This window comes from Chiloscyllium punctatum, chromosome 12 (assembly GCF_047496795.1).
Source record: "Chiloscyllium punctatum isolate Juve2018m chromosome 12, sChiPun1.3, whole genome shotgun sequence".
Taxonomy (NCBI): domain Eukaryota; kingdom Metazoa; phylum Chordata; class Chondrichthyes; order Orectolobiformes; family Hemiscylliidae; genus Chiloscyllium; species Chiloscyllium punctatum.
Genome location: NC_092750.1, coordinates 58167781 through 58192434, shown reverse-complemented (window position 1 = coordinate 58192434; position 24654 = coordinate 58167781). Strand labels below are relative to the sequence as shown.

The 24654-nt window shown below is 40.0% G+C and overlaps 1 protein-coding gene across 1 annotated transcript in view; it reads left to right on the top strand.

Moving 5' to 3' along the window:
* LOC140483484 (protein NEDD1-like) overlaps window positions 1-24654 on the top strand; it is a 63169-nt gene that overhangs the window by 14795 nt on the left and 23720 nt on the right. The window contains exons 3-5 of the mRNA XM_072581676.1: window positions 1740-1880; window positions 6054-6283; window positions 8978-9179. Coding sequence (XP_072437777.1) covers window positions 1833-1880; window positions 6054-6283; window positions 8978-9179 — 480 coding nt within the window. The 5' untranslated portion in view covers window positions 1740-1832. The remainder of the gene's footprint in view (window positions 1-1739; window positions 1881-6053; window positions 6284-8977; window positions 9180-24654) is intronic.

Here is a 24654-nt window from a genome sequence, read left to right as displayed (position 1 = left end):
AGTAAATTTAAGGAGGCATTGGACAGGTTTTTAATTGGTAATGGGTTGAAGGGATATGGAGAGAAGGCAGGAAAATGGGGGTTAGGAGCATATCAGCCATGATTGAACGGTGGAGCAGACTCGATGGGCCAAATGGCTTAATTCTGCTCGTGTATCTTATGAAATAGTCTAGTTTAGTTGCCTGACACCTCATTTTTAGGCATGATTCTTGATACTGCTCTTGGTACATCCTCCTGCACTCTCCATTGAACTAAGGTTGATCCCCAGGTTTGATGGTGATGGTTGAGTGGAGGTCAGGCTGGGCCTTGAGGTTACAGATTGTGTTGAAGTATAATATTGCTGCTGTTGACAGCTCACCTCGTGGACCCAGTCTTGAGTTGCTCGATCTGCTTGAAGTTTGTCCTAAGGGCACTATAGCAGTACTAAACAACATAATGGACGACATTCTCAATGTCACGGTGAGACTTTGTCTCCACAAAGACTGTGTAGTGATCACTCTCACTGATGCATCTGGCAGATTGATAAGGATGATGTCAAGTTCTTGTTGGTTCCCTCATCACCTACCGCAGACGCAGTCTTAGTTATGTCCCAACTGCATGCTGGTGGGACAGGACATAGCCAGGGGTGGTGATGAAGGTGTCTGGGGATATTGTCTGTAAAGTGTGGTTCTGTTCAGTTAGGTGGAGCTTGCAGGGTCGACAGGGCTCTTTCTGTCATTTTCTTTTCAGATGCCTAGATGACATGTGGTCCATCTGTGTCAGTGCACCTCTGGGAAACCTTCAGGAACCTGGAAGTGGGGGATTCGGTGATGGTACTGCAATTGAATGTGATGTAATGATGGTTAGATTCTCTTTTGTTGGAAATGTCTATTGACTTCCACATGTCTGCTGTGACTGTTACTTGTCACCTATTTGCCCAAATGATATCTGCAAAATTGTAAATGGTGTTGAATGCTGCAGTTATTAACTTCTATGTTGCCCTCTGACTTTTTTGTTGGAAGGAACAATACTTATCCTGTAAGCGGCGGGAGTTGAGAGTGTGGTGCTGGAAATGCACAGCAGGTCAGGCAGCATCTGAGGAGCAGGAAAATCGACATTTCGGACATAGGCCCTTCATCATTCCCGAGGAAGAGCTTGTGCCAGAAATGTGGATTTTCCTGCCCCCTCAGATGCTGCCTGACCTGCTGTCATTTCCAGCACCACATTCTCGACTCTGATCCCCAATATTTGCCACCCTCACTTTTTTTCCTGAAACTAATGGAAGTCTAAATAAGCTTCAGTGGTTGAATACAAAACTTGTCCTCTATACCTTTTCTGGTTCAGACTTTAAAATTACCTCAGTGTTTTTGAACAGCTTGAACAGTCTTTGAATCTGCCTTAGGACGAATGAAGTAATGTCCAGTGCTTGTTTGTTTTTCATATTTTAATGATCGAACATTGTCTGTGTGCATTTGCTCAGAATTCTCCATGCTGCTAATAACAATGTTTTTAGTTTTTTAAAAATTGAATTATCATCCATATTTTTCACAAATGTTTATTTATACTTGAAGAATTACATTTCAGTACAAGTTGTTGGCTTTAAACAAAGACCGTGGTTCTAAATTAGAGAGAATAAACAGGTGCAATATGTATTGATTTCTGTGCTGAGGGCTACATGTATAATCTCATAGTTGGTATTGGTGCGCATGATCAAGGTGTAGTTGGATGTTTTATTTTTAATCTCCTTTTCTCTCTGATCAGGGTCACAAGGCTGCAGTGACTTGTCTCACCACTGATTGGGATGACCAGTGCATTCTCTCAGGGTCATTGAGTGGTGACATTATTCTGCACAGCATGCTGTCTGATGAAGCTCCCCCCAGGTTTTGCTCTCATGGTCAACAGGTACAGTGCCTTCAATGGCCACATGAAGGAGCTCTGATACTTGAAATGTTTAAGGTTTCTCTATTTTGGGGCATTTACTAGCTTTTCTGATTTACAAAGTAATTCCTGCACTGCTGTGTTGACAACCTGTCTCATGAAGAAAACTAAAACCCTTCTATGGTCGACAACTGCTCTGATATCATAGTCCTGAGAAGTAACAACACCTCACCCTGTTTCAAACTTTAACATTGAACTGAAATATAACTTGAAAAACTTTGTTCTTTAGAAATCCAATAGTCCACATTACCCCAGAGCTTTTAGAGTGCATTGTTTTGGTTGTAATTCAAAGTGATATCAGTAAATAAATTTTCTGTAGAGTAGATTATTTTCATTTGCTGATAATTTCTCATGAACAGGCATTATGTTGTCTTGTTTACCTAATTCATTCATTGGTTCTATTCAAGAACTTAAAATTTCTGACTGGTGCACTCTACTTCAAGATCAAAAGAGTGTTTGTAATTATGTCCAGTGGAGTTATTAACAATATTTAGTGAACCAGAACTGTATATTACGGGAGGCCCACTGAGGCTGTGCTGACACTTGGTGCCTTTCTAAACTGAAAATCTTATGACTCTGTATGGTCTATATCCCTCTATTCCCTGACTATTATTTATCTGCCTCTTAAGTATTGCTATTATCTCTAGCTCCATCACTGTCTCTAGCAGTCCATTCCATGCACTTATTACCCTTTGTACATAAAAAAAAACTTGCCTCTCACCTTTCCTTTAAACTTACCCCTTTTACCTTAAACCTATGTCCCTTAGTAATTGACGTTTCTACCCTGGGGAAAAAGACTACCAACTATCCATTCTATCAATGCCCATATAATTTTGTAAACTGCTATCAGGTCACCCCTCATCCTTTGTTCAAGTGAAAACAAACCAAGTTTGTCCAATCTCTCCTCCATAGCTAATACCCTCCAAACCAGGCCATAACCTGGCAACCCATTTCTGTACCCTCTCCATATCCTCCTTGTGAGTTGACCAGAACTGTACACTATTTTCCAAATGTGGCCTAACTAAAGTTTGAAACAGCTGCAACATGACGTGCCAATTTTTATACTCTGTCAACTGAAGACAAGCATGACTTCTGCCTTGACCACCTTATACACTTCTGTTGCCCCTTTCAGGGAATTGTGGGCCTGTATATCTAGATCCCTCTGAATATTGACGCTACTAAAGGTTCTGCCACTTATTGTCTACTTCTCTCCTGCATTCTCATCCAAATGCATCCGTAAGACCATAAGTAATAAGACCAGAAGTAAACTGTTTTGCCCCTTGAGGGTGCTCCCCCATTAAATAAAATCATGGCTGGTCCAACATCCCTCAATGCACTTTCCTGCCCCATGCCTGTAACCTTGATTTCCCCAACTGAACGCGAATCTATTGCAGTCTTAAAAATAGGACTCTTCCTCCATGCCTCACTATGGCAAGACTTAAAATCCTCTGAGGGGAAGAAATTCCTCATCATCTCAGTCTTAAATTGGCATCCGTTTATACTGAGACTATGCCCTCTGGTCCTAGACTCTCCCATGACATGAAACATAGTCTATCAAGTCTGTTAAATATCCTACATGTTCCAGTTGGATTGCCTATCATTCTTCTAAATTCTAAGTAGCATCCCAATCTATTTAATCTTTGCTTATAAGATGACTCCCTCCATCCTGGTGAACCTTCTCTCAACTGCCTTCAATAAAAAAAATTTCCCTTCGATAAGGGGACCAAATTTATCCCTGGGCTATGAATGTGGTCTCTCTAGCACTTTGTACAGTTGCAGTAAGATTTCCCTACTCCTATCTGCAACCCCCATGAAATAAGTGCCAACGTTCCACGTGTTTTCCTGAATACCTGTGGCATGGAAACAGACCCTTAGGTCCCACCAGTCCATGCCAACCTTGTTCCCAAGCTGAACTAGTCCCACCTGCTTGCACTTGGCCCGTATCCTTCCTATTCATGAACTTACCCAAATGTCTTCTAACAGTTAGGATTATGACCATCACTTCGTCTGGTAGTTCATTCCACACAAACCACTCTCTGCATTTTAAAAAAAACATTGCCCCTGATGTCCTTTTTAAATCTTTTTCTTTCGCCTTGAAAATATTAACTTACCCACCCTAGGGAAAAGACCCTTGCCATTCTGTTATCTGTGCCCCTTATAAGTCTCTAAGGTCATCTCTCAATCTCCTATGCGCCAGTGAAAAAGGTCCCAGTCTATTTCTATGTCTTAAAGCTCCCATTCCTGACAACATTCTGAACCCTCTCGAGTTTAATAATCTGTGTGCTAGCTTTGTTTTGTCTACACGTTCTTCAGTCACATTGGTAAAAAGCAGTTGAAGTTCACTTTGTGAAAGGGAAATACAACTTCCAATGAACAGTTTTGAAGGTGGTAAAGACAATTGCAAATTACTTATTCCAATTTAGCTAGTTTCCCTCGTAGCACATTCAAACTGCTGTTGAAGTGTTTGTGGGTTATTTAGCTGTAACTGTGCATGCTCTATGCTTGCGCTTGTGAAATTGCATTTCCCATTTCAGTGACAATCAACTGCCTCCAATTTTACAAATCAGTTTTTGCAGGATTGCTAGCCTGCTGGTCTAAGGTTAGGATCAAACTTTCCAGTGATCCTCACTGAAAGTTGCCAAAGTGTTTGATTTGTGTAGGTTTAGTAGTTAGCTCTTGTGCACACAACTGAATTACATTGGTAGTCTGAACACTCCTTGCTTTGCTACTGTCTATCCTGTTCATATTTGCTGTCCAAACTGTCAGATGAAGAGTAGCCAATTCAATAATGTTTGTGTATTGTTAATCACATTGTTAGACTTTGCTAGCATTATTGTTAAGGTTAAGGAAAATAGGTAGTGATTATTAATTATCTAGGTCAATCAGTCTCAAATGTGTCGTCGTCTATCCAAATAAATTGGTTGAAATAACTGCATGCAAGTAAGGGACAGCTAGGACACTGGGAATTTTGGATGAGAGCTGAGAGACTGAACAAATCACTCCACCTTCATGAAGAAAAGCTCTGTGTCTTTAGTTATTACCACTTTAAAACATGAGTTTGTTCAAGAGATGCTGAATTGTTAAATCATAGCCGACAGGTGTTCTTGCCTTGAGGAGAGTGCTGGAACAAAACATCAAGGCAGCTAGATATTTTAAAAATGTGCTGAAGTGTAGGAGTAATGATTATGATTAAAATCACTCTCAAAGTTCATCTGGCAAAACGTTATTGGTAGTTGGACTTCATTTCGATTGTGCTTTCTTATCAGTGCACTCAGGGTTTTCTGATATATTATGTTATGTTCGTTTCAGCTGTGGTTCAGTGAGTAGCACAATTGAGTTTAGAGCATTGTAGATTGAAGTCCTCATCCAGAGAATTGGTACAGAAGTTCAGACAGACTGAGTGCAATGCTGAAGCAGTACTCCATTCTCAGATACGATGCTAAACCCAGCCCTGTTTGTACTGTAGATGGACGTAGAAGAATTGTCAATATGTTGAAGAGGAATGTAGATGTTTCTAAACCAATGTTTATCTCTCAACCAGCATCATGAAAATAGATTAGCTGATCTTTATTATGTTGTTTGAACCCGCCATATTTCCCATATCGAAATAGTGTCTTCACTTCTAAAAGTACTTCACTCACTGTAAAGCGCTTTGGAATATATCAAGTCATGAAAGATGCTATACAGACACAAGATATTTTGTGAGCAAACTTAAAGGCACAGGTTTTTGGAAAGGGAGAGGTATATGTTTGGTACAAATACTGAGGTTGTGAAATGAAATGCAAGTGCAGAAGGGGTTCTTCAGATCTTCCCATACATTTAGCAGAGGACTGAGAATAACTCTTTTTAAAAAGTGGTGTAAGAGCTGATTCTTTGGAATTTCGGTCAATTGTTTGCAGTTCAGAAAAAGTCAGTCAAAATTCCAGGTGAAAGGGAAAAGACTTTTTTTTTTCTTTGTAAAATTTGTAAACTGTTCTGTGTTGTAGTTGTAAAACAAAATGCTGTTGATCAGGCCATGTACATAATCTGAATAGATGTCATAGGAACACATTTCTTGGGACTCCACTGAACATTGTGAAATCATTTACTTTTTGGGTGATGGATCCACTTGTGAACTGCTGTGTGATTTTATTTCAGCCCCTTCGTGACCTGAAGTTCTCTTGCTTCCAGCAGTCAATGTTGGGGAGTGTTGGTGATGATGGCAGTTTTAGAACATGGGACATCAACAGCCTACAGTTGCAGCATAGCTTTGACCATGTCCACAAAGCCCCTGCAACAGCCCTTTGCTTCTCACCAGTGATTGAGCCATTGGTCATCACAGTTGGCCTGGATAAACAAATCTCTGCAGTTGATGTTCGGAGCAAATCGTATGTATTCAAATTCCAGCAATAATTTCCATAGATGCTGCTTAACATAATCAAGTCATCCATGAGACAAACTCTCTCGTTAAAGCTGTTTTGCTTCAACAGTAAGACCAGGATCTGAGCAACAGCTGATGAATCCAACAACCTAAGCAAATTCAGTTAAGTTGGCATTGAGTTGAAGTTGAAATATAATCCCTGGGCTAATGACTTCTGATAGTTCTTATTCTGTTTTAGGCTCAATAGCTCTTGCTCAGTGCTCTATTGCTCATTAACAGCTCTCTCTATTGATGGCTACATAACTACTGAAGTTAATTCAAATTACTCATGCTGGTAGAGCTCAGAAATATATGTTACACCTTTGCAAAAGACCTGTACGTAATGCTTAAAATGCTCACTGGTATGACTTGAAAATATGTGCTGTAGTTTAATCTAATTGACTAGAATTGAGAAAAGGAATTTCTTTACTATGTGACCACAAACTTTTTTTAAAAAAACTTGACTCATCTGTAACAATGTGACTTACTATGCTAGACTTTCAAGGGTTTAAAGAAGTTTAGATTGTTCAAATGAATAATGTTAGGATGTTCTATTCTGGATGCTAAATAAATTAAGTGGCCACAAAATCTCAGCTTGGTGCATTGTTACAGTGCAAGCTTGCATCTCCCACGAGTAAGATTTGTTTTGTAATTGTGCTCTTAGCAATGTGTGCTTGACCACTAATAGCAGCTGTAACATGTAACCCAGAGCTCCTGTTATTGTTTTATTAGATACTCCTCTTTTTGTTTTTTGCACACACACACTCTAGAGAGCTTCTAAACATTGATTTTGCCTAATGTCTGCAAAACTCAGTTTTTCCCAAGTTCCTTCCACAGTGTCTCATTCATTCTTAGTGCATGAAGAAAGCTACACAAAAGATAAAATGGGTGGCTTGTCATGTTATTGTTGAGCTTCTTACACCTTGGATAGTTTCAATCTAATTGTAACAATCTCTAGAACAGAATTATCCTCCAGTTGACATCTGAACTTCCAAGTTGAGCCTGTAGAGATGTAGAGCAGTGTAATTTATTGTTTAGACAGCAGAGCACAGCCGGTCTTGCTATTACCCCTGTACATTTCTGAAAACGCTCCCCTAAATGTTCAAATAGAATTAGGTGTGCTAGAGAGTTCCTTTCTGCCATTACGAATGTCATTTGTCTTGCATTGTCATTCTTTTTGTCTTTTTAACTTCTCCTGTCTTCGCATCCATGACAGATATTCATTTTAGTTCTCATCTAACCTTATCCTTTCACCCAGCTCTGCACTTAATACCTATTGCTTTTCTAACTACTTCCATCTTGATGAAGGGCCATTGATCTGAAGGGTTAAGTCTCTTTATCTTCAAAGGTGCAGCCTGCGTATCTTCAACATTTTTACTTATTTCATGGTCTAGCATCCCCAGTATTTTGCTTTTGTGTTCGTACACTTCTTTTTCTCCATCTTGTCTAATTCCATTATGCTCTTTGCTGCTCATGTTTTTAACAAGCTGCTGTCTTATTCCCTTTTAATCAAGTTTTGGAATTTTCTTTAATATTTTATGTAGAGACCGCTGTATTCTAATTATTTTTGTCTTCCCCTTAAATTCGTTTTTGTGTCAAGTTATATTTGTGCTCTGTAGTGTTTTGCTAGCCTTCTCATTTACTTTTAATAATCTTGAAGATCTCCAGATCACCATTCAGTGTACTGAGAAATTTGAACCATTAAACCAATGTACCTGAAGCCTTTCAATTCTGATATTTTAATAAATCTAAACTAAGCTGTTTCCATTTTTATTATAGAATCATAGAATCCCTACCGTATAGAAGCTGATCATTCAGCCCACTGAGTCCACGCCAACTTTTTGAAGAGTGTTTTCTGTCTTTGTGTAAATTTGTCCTTACTCTTTGATTCTAAGTTGGTGAATTTAAAACTTTTTTTTGTAATTTTCATTATTGATGCTCACATGCGACTTACTGTGTGGAGTTTGCACATTCTCCCTGTGTCTGCGTGGGTTTCCTCCCACAGACCAAAAACATGCAGGTTAGGTGAATTGGCAATGCTAAATTGCCCGTAGTGTTAAGTGAGGGGTAAATGTAGGGGAATGGTCTGGGTGGGTTGCGCTTCGGCAGTCAGTGTGGACTTGTTGGGCCGAAGGGCCTGTTTCCACACTGTAAGTAATCTAATCTAATCTAATCGATCTTTTTGTATTTGAAACTAAGGATTATGTGCTGTTGTCCCCCTTTTTTTTTGAAAGGTTTAATATTTAAGATGTATTTATTTTTCCTGCTGTCCCCACAAAATAGTTTGATTTTACATTGTAAATGACCTATTTCACAAATCTTGTCACTCTTTCGACTCATCTATGCCTATAAGATACCTATCAAATTTCCAGGTATGGCTGCTGCTTTATTGATAGTGGCAATAATGATGTTTATGATTGATTAACTACTGTGACTCATATAAATGTCAGCAAAATACAGATATTAGTCTTTGATGCTGACACAAGTAAATTAGAAGCAAACACCAAAATAATGATAAATCAATCTGTCTTGAGCAATCTTGAGTTTTCATTATTTTTGCCTTTATTTTGGACATAAGGATTATTACCCTGCACTGGTTTTATCTTGCTTGTGACTACCTCTTCACCCCTCCCGCCAACATCTTAATTTATTATATTTCCAGTGTATTGTACTGTATTCGAGCAGATTGTCCACTAACTGCACTTGAGCTCTTACCAGATGGGACTGCTCTGTTGATTGGAACCTCCCGGGGAAAGGTCAGCCTATATGACCTCAGAAACATGGAATTTCCAGTGAAATCTTCCAAGGCTCACAAGGGTGCTGTACGATGTATTAAACTTCAGGCTGTGAGAGGCAAGTTTCAGGTCAGTATCATTTTTCTCTCAGCTGTGTTTTTCATAAAGTGTAAGCTGTTTCATTTTCATGGCAACAGAGAGGTAGAAATGTTCACCACTCCTGTTGATAGGTAGGTAGTGCTGAATACTGCCACGTTGTAATGCCATAGAATCTGCCCTGTAGACAGACTCCAGTTTTCACATGCTAAAGATATTTGCTTCAAAGATCAAACTTTGCTTGGTGCACTTTAGGGGAGAAGTTTCAATTTCTTCAGCTCCTGCCTGTAATGCAATTGCAATATTTTCATTATTGATTTGCATACAGTTTGTAATCAATCTAAGCTTTGCTCAGGTGGCATAACAACAAGAGGCTCGACAGGTAATCTTCATCTTTCCTTTCTGATTTGGGCCAGAGCTATTGAATTTCCTTTTTGAAATCTTGCCCCATTCCTTCCGTCTCAATACTTTTGTCTTATTTTCCCATCTGCAATCAAATAATGTTGCTGAATCAAGTTAACTTCAAAAGGGCAAGAAAAATCCATAATGACAAAAGGCAGCAGAAACTCAGCAGGCTTCATTACTTAGTAGTTTTATGGTCACAGTCACAATCTGTGGTCTGCACTAATTTCAGCCACAATTACAATAGTTTGTTGCAGTTGACCACATCATGCACTTCCAACAGCTGACGTGATAATAGCTGGTTTTGGATTTAACTGCTTCCATTCGTATCTCTCTCATCATTGCCGGAGAATTATTACTTCCCATTCCTACGTCATTACATCTAATATTTCCCCAAGGAGTGCTCTTTGCTTCTGTGTTTCTTTTATCCACACAGAACATAAAACATTACAGCGCAGTACAGGCCCTTTAGCCCTCCATGTTGCGCCGACCTGTGGGACCAATCTGAAGCTCATCTAACTTACACTATTCCATTCTCGTTCATATGGATATCCAATGACCATTTAAATGCAGGCAGTGCGTTCCATGCCCCAATTATACTATGAGTAAAGAAACTACCTCTGACATCTGACCGATATCTATCACCCCTCCATTTAAAGCTATGTCCCCTCGTGCTATCCATCACCATCCAAGGAAAAATGCTCTCACTGTCCACCCTATCTAACACTCTGATTATCTTATACGTCTGTACGAAGTCACCTCTCAACCTTCTTCTCTCCAATGAAAACTGCCTCAAGTCCCTCAGCCTTTCCTCATAATACCTTCCCTCAATACCAGGCAACATCCGAATAAATCTCTGAATCCTTTCCTTAGCTTCCACATGTTTCCCTTCAACAGCATCATCTGAAACAAAAACGTTTTCCACGTAGATACTGATTACATCCACCTGTACCTCACTATTACCACCTCTTCCCTTGATCCCTCCATTTAATTATCTATTGCGTGGTTGGCAATTAGTACAGGGCAAATAGTAATTTCTTACAGTTAGATATTGGGAAGACCCAAACTATTGTCTTGTTATCTTTGCAAACTTGGTGTCATTTTTCGTGTTCAGGTGATCTGGAAACTGTAAGCCTGTGCACTCACTAGAATAACCTATTTCAACTTGGTCACATTGTTCAAGCTATCCCCACATTGTTCATCTGCATAAATCCTTGTCTGTGCTTTTTGCTACCTTTCAGTCTTCAGCGTTCCATTGCACTTCTGGCTGGCTCCTCATATTCCCCTGTTCCTAAACTTCAGCCCATGCAAAACTCTGCTATCATTGGTCCTTACTGATATCACTCCTGTGCTCTCTGACCTAGATTCATTCCATTTAAGCATCTTGATTTTGAGAATTCTTATTCTTGGACCAGTTCTCATAAAGTGTCTGTTAATATGAAACTTGGCCCGCTTTTCCTTCCTTAGGTATCAGTGTGCTGGAACATTGGAAGAGAATATACAGAGCAATGTCTTGGAATGACAGATCATTACTGAGAATTGATCTTCCAACAAACAGGATCCTTACTGGGGAGATACAAGATAGGGTTACGGTAGTCACCACCAGTCTTCAAAAAGAGATGGCTGTGGGTAGTGAGGTGGTTGATAAATGTCTTGCTTACATCTCTCTCACTCTCTCTCTCTCACTCTCTCTCTCTCTCTCTCTCTCTCTCTCTCTCTCTCTCTCACTCTCTCTCTCTCTCACTCTCTCTCTCTCACTCTCTCTCTCTCACTCTCTCTCTCACTCTCTCACATCCTATTAGAGCTCAATTTTTTTTACCAACTCATTCTTCCGCTTCCTATAGCCTCCATACTAATTAAATGCGAACTCATGCAATTCTATGTCTCATCCACCCAACCAGCTCTATATAGCCCTTAAGCTATCTTAATGGTTACCATTTTTTAAAATTAATTCATAGATGTCATTTATTGCCTATCCCTAACTGTCCAAAGGGCAAATAAGAGTCAACCACATTGCTGTGGGTCTGGAGTCACTTGGTAAGGATAGCAGTTTCTTACCCTCAAGGACATTTAGTGGACAAGATAGGTTTTACCCCCCAACAATCGATAGCTGATTCATGGTTGTTATTGGACTCTTCATCCCATGTTTTCATTGAATTCCAGTTCCACCATCTGCCGTGGTGAGATTTGAACCAAGGCGCCAGAACATTACCTGGGTCTCTGAATTAACCATCCAGTGATAATTAAACTAGGCCATCTCCTCACCGAATGGTCTGCTATTTCATCTTCCTTGTCACCTCTCCCAATATCCAGCGTGGTGGACCTCAGGAGCCATACAAAGATGAAATTAAATAAATGTCTACAAATATCTGTTAAAATCTTTAATAAAATGTCCTACTAATTTTGAAAGCCTGTTCAAAACATTTAAATCTACTCTGGTGCTTAATCTCTTATGAAAGAAGAATTCAAAACCTCAAACCCAGTGAATCCTTTAATCACATCTTTAAGCTGTCCATTTAACTGCGAACTTAGGGTCTCTATTTTAGATAACAGGTATGTCAAGAATGAAAAACAATGGAATGAAAGTCCTTGTGTGATGTCAACAAATAGTTGTTTTTAGTGCTGGAATAGATGTTTCTCAACCCTTGCAGATTATAGGTTAAGCTATTTTCTTAGTTTTTCAGCAATAGTAATATAAATAACTTATGACGTTTCTACAGACAGTACCTATCCTTCAAAGGCATTTATGACTGCATTTTTAAAAAAATTATCAATTTCAATCTGTCCTGTTACAACCTGGTGGTGAGCCCGTCTTGTTAATTAAACCACACACCCAGAAAAGCTCACCTCGCCTTGTAATCTGTTAAACTGAGTGACAGAGAACTCCCAAGTTCCACTATTTCAAGAAAATAACATCAATTTATTTTTAACTCTAAAAGTGAACATTAACCAACAGCAATTCACAACTCTAAGCCCCCCCTCTTTCTCTTAACTGCTTGTTATCTGCCATCAATTCTAAAGTAATATGCTTTTCCAATAAGACACTTATGAAAATTGCATCAACTTAATTTCAAAACCACACATCTGTCATCTTCAGTCTTTTTCTTCTTCCGGCTGAAGATCACCCTGGGTCATCGTCCTCCTTTTTATTGTGACTATGTTTCAAATGAAAAGGTACCTTTTGATAGAGAGTGTTTTCTAAATTCTTGGGTTCTCTGTCAATGGCAGTTGCTGTCTCTCCAATTTTTAAAATGCCTGCATTTTTAGGTTCCCAAACATTGGCTTGTCTCATTGGTTCAATGTTAACAAAACAATAAATTCAAACTCGATTGAGTTTTAGTATCCTAGGGCATAATTTAAACTGATTAGTTAAATTTTGAATGGTTGTCAAAATGGCAACCAAAACACAGGTATCCATTTCACAGTCAAATGTTACATATTTTTTAATTTTCCAGTACACTCTGAGACTGCCAACTAGTCATATACATTAGGGCTTGTATGCTCACACTTCAGGACAGCAATCACTGTCTCTTAAAGGTACAGTACACCCCTTCAATTTCATAAAACTGAGGCTCTTGCCACTGAAAGCAGGATAATTGAAGCCCAAACTGAGTGTTCCACTTGTGGATTTTAGGGACTTCATCACAGTTACCTAACATAGGCAGTCCACAAGTTTTCAGTAATTTTCTGATCGTTTGTTGAACTTGTTAAGCAACAGTCTAGATGTGATATTATTTACTTAGATAAGGAAGGTATACAGCTGTGACAATTGGAGATGTTTCATTGATACTAGAGGGCAAACAGGCTATTTTCATAGAAATGTGGGATTAAGAATCCAATATAGAATGCTTTGGTCTTGTAGTGATTGCAGCAGCATCCTGCTCTCTAGCCAAGGCATTAAGAAATACTTCCCTCAATCCCCTCCTCCTCCTGGTCAATCTTCTGTCTGCTCGATAAAGACTACCCTGTGGGGACCACTGATGAAAAGTGTTGTGTGCAAAGTCTGCTTAATGAAGAGTCCTCCAAAAAGAGCTCCCCTCTGCCCCCTGAGCAAGGGATTTGCAGGGCAGCTTATTTTCTGGGCCAGTTTATTGACTGAACCCTCTTGACCAATGGCCGTGGGACAGCTACTCGTAAAGTTGGATGGCAATTGTTTCCTTTCCCACTTCTGTTTGAAGGTTAACTTTCATTCCTTCTCAGAACAAAACATCCTTATTTTCAAAAACAGTACACTGTTATAGGGATAAACTGCCATCGGATAAGCTGTTGAAACCCATTTGATGTGCATCATGACATCTAATGTTTCTGGTAATTCTTCCCTTTTTGTTTTCCCCAGCGAAACGTTTTGGGATGTTAATTACTGCTGTAGTATCCGTGAAGTGGAATTTCATGCCACACAATAAATACTAGCAAGGTTTAGATTTTTAACTGCCTCCAATGTCTAACACAATGGCTCTGTCTGAGTTTGCTTTTCTTTCATGTGGGAATCATGCCCTGTGCCACTTGCTTAATCGTGAAAATGTAACCTGTTGAAAATGGGAGTGGACTTGCTTATTTGGGTCCTGCCTACTATTTGCAAAGGTGCACAATCCAAGTCCCTAACTCTGCTTCTCTTCTCTCAGATGCTGCCAGTCCTTCGAATTATTTTCAGCATTTTCTGTCTTTATTTTAGATCCGATTTACTCCATGTTTTGGTTGGCTTAGGCTTTATTTCAGTGTTTGAAATTCATCATCTTAATTGCTTTATAGCTATAGTTGGTGTTTATATTCTGGCGTATGCTGAAGATAGGATTATAGAATCGAGACAGATCTTGAATGACTACTATAGATTGAATTATGATGATAAGCAAAAGAGTATTTTAATTTCAGGAAGTGCAGAATTAATATTGCAGTGCCCACACTAAATTTATAATCTGGAACTCGTGTTTCGTGATTATGAGCTCTTTACTTTTGCATGGTCTGATGACTCTCAAAGGGAAAGTTATGATGAGGACTTGGAATGTGAGACGTTTATGCCTGTATTTCCTTTTGAGTTCATTTATATTGATCCTGCAGGGAAGTAGTTGTAGTGATGGCTGTATTGTGGCTCCTTTGCAGTTCTTAATCCATTATTTGAATGATAGGTTATTTATCAAATCATTGGCTCCAAAGCTAATGCTGTCTTTTCTATAAGCTGACACTGCAGTGGGTCAGCTGGTGTATTGCTGGCTTATTGTGTTTTACAGACTATCCGAACAAAATATTACATCTGTTTGGTGGAGTAATGGTTAACATTTGAAGTTTGTTTTGCTACTGTTTGCCTGTTGATCAACAGTCTTAGCACCTTAATTAAACTGAACTTTACAGAACAGAAGACCTGACTAAGTAACATGAAAACATTAATCTTCCTTAGGCTCATCTTTCCATAAAGACATTGCCTTCATTCTGCTGATGAGTTTGATTTGAGGCTTGATCAACTCATGAATAATAACAAGCTGTGACATTGCAGCATGAATATGCACTCTGGGATCTGGAATTCGAATGATGGACAGCTTGCTTTAGTTTCTCCTGCAAACACTTCCATACATAAAATCTTATACTTTGCCTCAAAATAACATTGCTACTTCCCAACCCTACGAGAAATATGAAGAATTTGAGTCTTCTCTCATTTAGATTCTGAATGTAATCCATTATCTGTAGTGATTATCAACCCAGAATAAGACTGAAGTTATAATTGTCCATCTTCTTTAATGACTTGCATATACCAGTGAATTATCTGTTTCACGTGCACACATTATATAGAAGAGAGTGACAAGCAGAGCATTTCCTTATGCTAAGCAGAGTCTTGTCTTATTCACTTGGGCTGTGGATGTTGTCTTGAGGTTAATGGTTGAATGACAGGTTGTCCTCTGCAAATGAACAGAAGAATGTTTGGGGTTCTAGTGCTCAAGTAAAATTGGCATGATCTGAAACATTTGAGCGTAAGTTATAAGAAGTGTTTCTTTACTTGTCCTGATGCATAGATCAAGTGCTGTAGCCATAATTTGAGTTTAGGGGTATGCCTTTTTCCAGGAGTGTTGATGATTAGCTCTATGTGCTATGTAGGGATGCTCTGCTAGATTTCTATCCATGCATCCTAAAAGTAATCTCTCTTTTATTTATTGATTGTCATCTTGCACCTTGCCAAAGTGAAAATTCTTTTTGGGTCTGATAATGATTATGTGTGACACAAATCTTAGTAATAAGAAATTATCTCATACATTTCAGCGGGGCTATTGGAATAAGAAATTTTGCTTTTTTCTCAAGTTGTCACTGCTGCAGATGCAGATGGTAGCTAGTAACTCAGTCTAGACTATTAAGGAAAACTTAATTTCTTAAACTGCATTAATTCAAGTTTTCCTTGGTCAAAAAAAAAAGAGATCCGGTTTCCTCTTTGCTACCACAAAGAGAACTTGATATTCCTGATCAGGATGCCTGTAACCAGAACTGCAATGCTACATGGATAACTTGATGTGAACTGCTCTTTGAAACGCACAGCCTAGCAGCCAGGGGAGAAGAGATCTAACTTCCACGGTGTGTTGTGTTCACTACGAGAAAGCGAGGACTGCAGATGCTGGAGAATTGATAAAGTGTGGCACTGGAGAAAGCACAGCAGGTCAGGCAGCATCCGAGGAGCAAGTGAGTCAATGTTTCAGGATAACCCTTCTTCAGGACTGTTCACTACTCCAATCAAGCAGCTCCCCAGAAAAACTAATTGCTGCAAACAAATCTTGAGCAAAAGCTGCTGTTTCAAGTTGTCAAATGGAGTAATGGAATTCAGAAAAGTGCAGCTGAGCCTCCTGGGGTGTAGCTTCTAATAGTTACAATTCGATACAGACTTGATAAGGGTGTGAACATGCCATTCTCTGAACATCCATCACCACAAGAGGGGATGAAAGCAATCAAGTTGAGAGATGTATTTTCATGGGACATGATGAGTGTGTGGCTATACTTCTTTCAGTTTAATGTCTTCTGTTTCCTTGAATGTTAAGGAAACCTTTTGAGAGGAAAGTAGATAAATATTAATTACTTAACCTCTCTTGGGTACACCAAAGGATATTTAAATAGAAATAAAAGCAAAATTATTGTGGAAATTGGAAATAAGAACAAAGTGCTGGAGACACTCAACAGTCTGACAGCATTTGTGGAGAGAGAAACTGAGTTAATGTTTTGAATCATCTTCAGAATCATCTCCATTCTTAGAACATCATCACCAAAAGGGCAAAGTAGTCAATCTGAAGAAGTCGTTTTGAACTCAAAGTTCACTGTGTTTCTCTCTCCACAGATGCTGCCAGCCTTGCTGAGTTTCTCTAGCATTATCTGATTTCATTATACCATAAATTTGTTTTGGTATAATTCATTATCTATGGAGGTTGGTGTATTTCACTGCGCTCAGATTTAAATAACTTTGCTTTTATTTCTAAAGTTGTGAAGCTTGTATTCTGCACAAAGAGGATTCCATTTTGAAATCTACTTGACTCTTGCTTAAATATGTTGAAAGAACGGAATGTTTTCCTGAACTTGTCACTATCTTTTAGTGAATATCATAAAACAAAGATGAGCACATTATCTTTAGTTAAAATTGACAAGTCGTACTTTGATTGATTGATGGATTGATTGATTATTTGACCTTCAGAATTGGCCTTGGCATTCTTCTTCCACATGCACCAAAAGGTACTGCATTATATCAGAAGATAATACAACAGAAATCCCTTGAGCTCATTGCCTGGAGAATCATTTTGAATGGTGCAAGTGCCTGCTGTGTAATAGAACACTTGGCAGATCTTTAATCCTTTGCAGTTTAGAAAATAGAATGAGGCTTAAACTCTGCTCCTTGTTTCTGCTAAGTGGGGAATTGGTTTGGTCGATACATTCTTCTTGCCTTGTGTTTAGATAGAAAATTGTTTCTATACAAAATAATGAAACTGCTGATTCAGCTATCATTACAAGGCATTGAGCACTATATCTGAGAGGTGTGGACAAAATCAAGGCATAATGTAAAATGTGAAACTCAGTGAGGGGGATCAAACAATGTGCATTCAAAGGTCATTATCTCTTTGTGTTTCTTTTGCTGGAATGTTTGACCAGAAAATAATTGTTTTCATGAAACAGTGCAGGGGAAAGTTTGGGGGTGCAGGGACCAGTGGGAAAGAAGAGAGATAGCGATTTGGCCTTTAAGATCCGACAACTTAAAAACCACTCAACAAAAACCCTCAAATATCATTTCAAATAACTGGCTGGTTAAACTTTTGCTGTGTGTAAATTGGCTGCTGAATTTCCCTGCACTGTAACATTGACTATGCTTCAAATGTACTTAATTGAGTCTAAGATTAGATTTTGACTGCTATATAAATGCAAATTACTTTTTTGATGAATTCCTGTAGGCTGAATATGCAAATATTGTCATTGAGTAATGTTGCGAGCATATGTTGTGATGTCTTAAAGCACCTAGTTCTTTACAAATCTTCCAATATTTGTTTCAGTCTGGCTTATTTTAGGGTAATTCTCAAAAGGCGTTTTTTTTTCCTCTAGGAAACATTTCTTGTGGAATGGTTTAATGCCTTTGAGATTTCAACTTCTGTTTCTGGCCGTATGGATTTTTCTCTAGATTGAAAAATTGATTTTTCACAGATTTAGTAGAACATGATTGGGCAGATTAGAACAGTAAGCAATTTTAGCAACTAATAATGATCAGTATGCCACACCTGTAATGCATTTAGAATGTACCTTTCATGTGAATCATAGGTTGTTCTCCAGCTTCAATCAAGATTGTTGCTTAGCCCTTTGAACCTTTCCAGCTATTTTATAATCTGCAATCCAACTCCATAAACCCACCTTTTTTCTCCATATACATCTGACATCAGTTGCCTTTTAGGCCATAAGATATAGCGGCAGAATGGCTGTTCTGCCATTCAATCATGGCTGATGTGTTTTTCAACCCCATTCTCCTGTCTTCTCTCAACTTACTAATCAAGGGCCTATCCATCTCCGTCTTAAATGCACTCAATGACTTGGCCTCCACACCCTTCTCCAGCAATGAGTTCCACAGATTCGCCACTCTCTGGTTGAAGAAATTCCACCTCATCTCATTTCCAAAGGGTCATCCCTTCACTCTACAAATAGTGGAAATATTTTCTCATTGTCCATTCTATCCAGGTCTGTCAGTTTCTGTAAATTTCAGTGAGATTCCTGTTCATCCTTCAAACTCCATCAACTTCTCCTCCATCTGACAAGGCCTTCATTCCTGGATCATTCTTGTAAACTTCCCTTAGACTCCTCCAAAGCCGCCACCATCCTTACTTAAGATACTAAGCCCCAAACCACTCTCAATGTTCTAAAAATGGTCTGACAGAACTTTATACAGCCTCAGCAATACATCTTTGCTATTGTATTCTAGCCCTCTTGAAGTAAATGTGAACATCATATTTGCCTTCCTATCTGCCAACTGAACCTGCATGTTAACCTTAATAGGATCCTGATCTAGGATTCCCAAGTCCTTTAACTGCTTCAGATTTCCAAAGTTTTTCCCCAATTAGACAAATGGCTCTTCCTCTATTCTTTCAACAAAATTGTATAACCTAACATTTTTCCACATAGTATTCCATCTGCTGCTGCTTTGTCCACTCCCTTAGTTTGTCCAAGTCCTTCTTCAGTCTTCCCACTTTGTCAATGCTACCTGTCTCTCCACTCATTTTTGCCATCTCTACAAACATAGCAACAATTCCCTCAGTTACTTTGCCCAGATTGTTAATGTATAACATGAATAGTTATGGTCTCAACATTGAACTCCATTAGTGATTAGCTTCCATCTGAAAAAGACCACTTTGTTCCAACACTCCAGCTTCTGCCAGTTACTCAATCCTTTACCTTGCCCCTAACACCATGGTCTGTTATTTAGCAGCTTCCTGTTGGCACCGTGTGAAAGGCCTCTGGAAATCTAAATAGATCACATCAGCTGCCGTCCCTTTGTCTAACCTGCTCGTTTTCCTCTTAAAGAATTCTAACAGATTTGTCAGGTGTGACTTCCACTTGACGAAGCTGTGCTGACTCTATTTTACCACACACTTCCAAGTACTCTGCAATCCTATCCTTAATAGTGGGCTGTTAACATCCTGTTCATGATCAAGGTCAGGCTAACTGGCTTATAGTTTCCAGTCTTTTGCCTCCCTCCTTTCCTAAGCAGGAGTGGCACCTTAACTACTTTCTAGTCTTCTGGGAGCCTCCCTGATTCCAGTGATTTGTGAAAGATCACCCCCGTTGCCTGTACAGACTCCTCAGCCGCCATCTTCAGATCCCTGGGGTGTAGTCCATCCAGTCCAGGTAACTTAGCCACCTTCATACCATTCAGCTTCCCTAGAACTTTCTCCTTCGTGATGGCCACTACACTCCCCTCTGTCCCCTGACTCTCTTGAAGTTCTGGTATACTACTGGTGTCTTCCACTGTGAAAACAGATACAAAGTATCTGTTCAGTTCCTCCACCATTTCTTCCCCATTACCATTTCTCCAGCTTCATTTTCCAGTGGTCCAATGTTGGCTCTTGCCTCTCTTACTTTTTAGGTGGCTTTTAAAAAAACGTTCACAATCTTCTTTTATATTTCTTGCTAGCTCATCTCATTTCATCTTCTCCCCATTTATTGCTTTTTTAAATTTATCCTATGCTTATTTTTAAAGGCTTCCCCCTCCTCTGGCTTCCCACTAATCTTCACTATATTGTATGCTTTTTCTTTTGCTTTTATGCTGCCCCTGACTTTCCTTGTCAGCTGTGATTGCCTCATCCTGCCTTAAGTATTTTCTTCTTCCTTTGGATGAATTTCTGCTCTGTCTCTAGACTTGGTCCCAGAAGCCCCTGCCATTGCTGCTCCACCATATTTCTTTCTGGGCTCTTCTTCCAATCATCTCAGGCTAGCTCCTCTCCTCATGTGTTTGTAGTTACCTTTACTTAATTGTTGTACTGTTACATCTGATTCCAGCCTCTCCCTCTCAAATCGCATGGTAAAAGAAGGAAGCATATGTAAGGTACAGACAGGATAGATAGAGTGAATCCTCAGAAGAGTATAAAGGCAGTAGGAGTATACTTAAGAGGGAAATCAGGAGGACAAAAAGGGGTCATGAGATAGCTTTGGCAGATAGAAGTAAGGATAATCCAAAGGGTTTTTACAAATCCATTAAGGACAAAAGGATAACTAGGGAGAGAATAGGCCCCCTCAAAGACCAGCAAGGCAGCCTTTGTGTGGAGCCACAGAAAATGGGGGAGATACTAAATGAATATTTTGCATCAGTATTTATTGTGGAAATGGATATGGAAGATATAGACTGTACGGAAACAGAGGAGGAAGTGCTGGATGTCTCGAAATAGGTAAAGGTGGATAAATCCCCAGGACCTGATCAGGTGTACCCTAGAACTCAGTGGGAAGCTAGAGAAGTGATTGCTGGGCCTCTTGCTGAGATATTTGTATCATCGATAGTCACAGGTGAGGTGCCACTGTTTAAGAAGGGTGGTAAGGACAAGCCAGGGAACTATAGACCGGTGAGCCTGACGTTGATGGTGGGCAAGTTGTTGGAGGGAATCCTGAGGGACAGGATGTACATTTATTTGGAAAGGCAAGGACTGATTCGGGATAGTCAACATGGCTTTGTGCGTGGGAAATCATTTCTCTCCATCTTGACTGAGTTTTTTGAAGAAGTAACAAAGAGGATTGATGAGGGCAGAGCAGTGCATGTGATCTATATGGACTTCAGTAAGGCGTTCGACAAGGTTCCCCATGGGAGACTGATTAGCAAGATTAGATCTCACGGAATACAGGGGAAACTAGCCATTTGGATACAGAACTGGCTCAAAGGTAGAAGACAAAGGGTGGTGGTGGAGGGGGTTGTTTTTCAGACTGGAGGCCTGTGACCAGTAGAATGCCACAAAGATCCGGTGCTGGGTCCTCTACTTTGTCATTTCGATGCGAGGTACAGTTAGTAAGTTTGCAGATGACATCAAAATTGGAGGTGTAGTGGACAGCGAAGAGGGTTACCTCAGATTGCAACAGGATCTGGACCAGATGGGCCAATGGGCTGAAATGGCAGATGGAGTTTAATTCAGATAAATGTGAGGTGCTGCATTTTGGGAAAGCAAATCTTAGCAGGACTTATACACTTAATGTTAAGGTCCTAGGGAGTGTTGCTGAACAAAGAGACCTTGGAGTGCATGTTCATAGCTCCTTGAAAATGGAGTCGCAGGTAGATAGGATAATGAAGAAGGCATTTGGTATGCTTTCCTTTATTGGTCAGCTTATTTAGTACAGGAGCTGGGAGGTCATGTTGCGGCTGTACAGGACATTGGTTAGGCCACTGTTGGAATATTGCATGCAATTCTGGTCTCCTTCCTATCAGAAAAGATTTCCAAGGATGTTGCCTGGGTTGGAGGATTTGAGCTATAGGGAGACGCTGAACAGGCTGGGACTGTTTTCCCAGAACGTCGGAGGCTGAGGGGTGACCTGATAGAGGTTCACAAAATTTATAAGGGGTATGGATAGGGTAAATAGGCCAAGTCTTTTCCATGGGGTCAGGGAGACCAGAATTACAGGGCATATGTTCAGGGTGAGAGGGGAAAGATATAAAAGAGACCTAAGGAGCAACTTTTTTCACACAGAGGGTGGGATGTGTGTGGAATGAGCTGCCAGAGGAAGTGCTGGAGGCTGGTACAATTGCAACATTTAAGAGGCATTTGGATGGTAAATGAATAGGAAGAGTTTGGAGGGATATGGGCTGGGTGCTGGCAGGTGGGACTAGATTGGGTTGGGTTATCTGGTCAGCATGGACAGGTTGGACCGAAGGGTCTGTTTTCATGTGTACATCTCTATGACTCTCTATTAATGTGACTACCTCCCAGGGGTTCTTTCATCTTTTACATTCCGTAATCAAACCTGCCTCATTACGCATAACTAAATCCAGAATGACCGTTCCCTAGTGAGCTCTGCCACAAGCTGCTGCACTTAACCATCTTGTAGACTTTCCACAAATTCCTTTTCTTAAGATCCGAAATATCGACGCAGTTTTTCCAGTCTACCTACATACCAAAGTCCCCCACGATTACTATAATAGTGCTCTACTTGTATGTCTTTTCTATCTATTGATTTTCTTCCCCACATCCTGAATAACACTTAGGAGGTCTGTGCACAACTCCTGTCAGGGTTATTTTTCCTTTGCAGTCCCTTAACTCTACCCACACATTTTCTATGCTTTTTGACTCGATCTCACTTCTTTCCATCAATTCAATTTAATATCATTTCTGCTCAACAAGGAAACCAATTCCCTTTGCCTGTCTTTTCCATAAGACGTGCATATTTGGATAATTAGTTCCTTGCCCTGATCCTCTTGTAGCCACGTCGTTGTGATACCCAACAATTTCAGTCTGTGCTACAAACTCATTCAGCTTGTCTAGTTCACTACATGCAATAAAGTACTGTACCCTCCGACCCATGTTGAAGGTCCCCCCTTCTCATAGTTGTCCTTGTATCTACTGTTGCTGCTTTGAATCTATCCTGTCCTATTACAAAGACATTTTTCTTTTCTTTCCCCACTTGAATGGCTCCCTGTACCACGGTGCTCTGGTCAGTTTGCTCATCCTCCCTATAGACCCTACTGTCATCCACACAAGGAGCAATAATCTCAAACTTGTTGGGCTAACTCAAGGGCTGAGGTTCCTTCAGCACTACCTTCTGCAACCCTCTACCTGCCTCGATGGTAGTTTCACCTTCATATCCCTAACCTGTGAACCTGTGATCAAAATTGAGGGAGTTGATCTAAGGGGTGTGACTGTCTCTTGGAACACCGTGTCCAGGTAAGTTTCCCCACCCCCCGCATGTGTTGCAGTGTTGGAGGCGCAGACTCCAGCGTATTTACTCTGAGCCGGAGTTCCTCAAGCAGCCAATACTTGCTACAGATGTGGCCATGATGAACCACAGTGGAATCCACAGCTTGCACGTCATGCAGTTACAACACATGACCTGGCCTATTTGTTTTGTTCTTTGATTTTTACAAATTTCCTATTGATCTTTTGTATTGTAAGTATTTCCCCTATTTATGTTCAATCTAAAAGTAATCTATGATAGTCAAATTAGTAGCTATCATCAACCAATGAGCTTGTAGTTTGTTTGTGATGTCACATTTTTGTGTTCTGTCTCTGATCCTATGCTTCAATTTATTCTTTTTTATAAATTGAGCCAAAAAAAGCAAGCAAAAAGCATCTGTTTGCTCTCCGTCAAATTCTGATTCTGCTTCGAAATTCCCCAAACCATATACTCACTTGGGCTGAGTTTCACACTGGGTGTGCGCTCTCCTCCCCAACCATGTGGATAAAGACTATTGAGATACAGCCCACATCTGGGCTGTAATCATAATGTTTAATTAGTCTCTTCAATCCAATCGAGATGCGCAGCCCAAAGCGTTAGTGCTCATCTAATTGATTTCAGCGTGCAGCTCAATGTGGAATGTTCTCCTGATTGGGCGACCTGCTGAACATGAGGACTCAATGAATAGTGGGACACCCCTTCTTATCTGGGCCTCTTATAGATACCTTCCCCGTCTTAAAGTGCAGTTACACTTTAGGAACAGGAGCTGAAAATGTCTACTGCTGGAAGAAACCACATGACAATTGATTAACAGACATGAGAGAGGGCTTCCAGGTTTTCTGAAAATTTTCTGTTTTCCTTGATTCCACCTTGAGAAATAAAATGCTGCAGTTCACTTTAAGGATTGATTCTCTTAGAGCCTCGTTCCTCAAACTGCATCCAGTGCCAGCAAAAGTTCAATAATCTGACAAAGGTCAGTGGAATGCTTGCTTGCATAATAACTGCTCTGCAGACTGCCTCACTCACTTCCCCCCTCACTCACTACTTCACTCGATGCACGTTGACTCAGCCATTCATTTGCAATCAGGACTCATCCTGACATTTGCCTCATGCTGTTTTATCAATGCTGTCACCTCTCAGCTTCCATCTACTTCTGCTCCTGCAAATAAACTACCCCAACGCATTGCAACAAACGTGCTGATACTCTCTTGCAGGAGGGTGTGGTCCATAACTACAGAGAATTTCACCA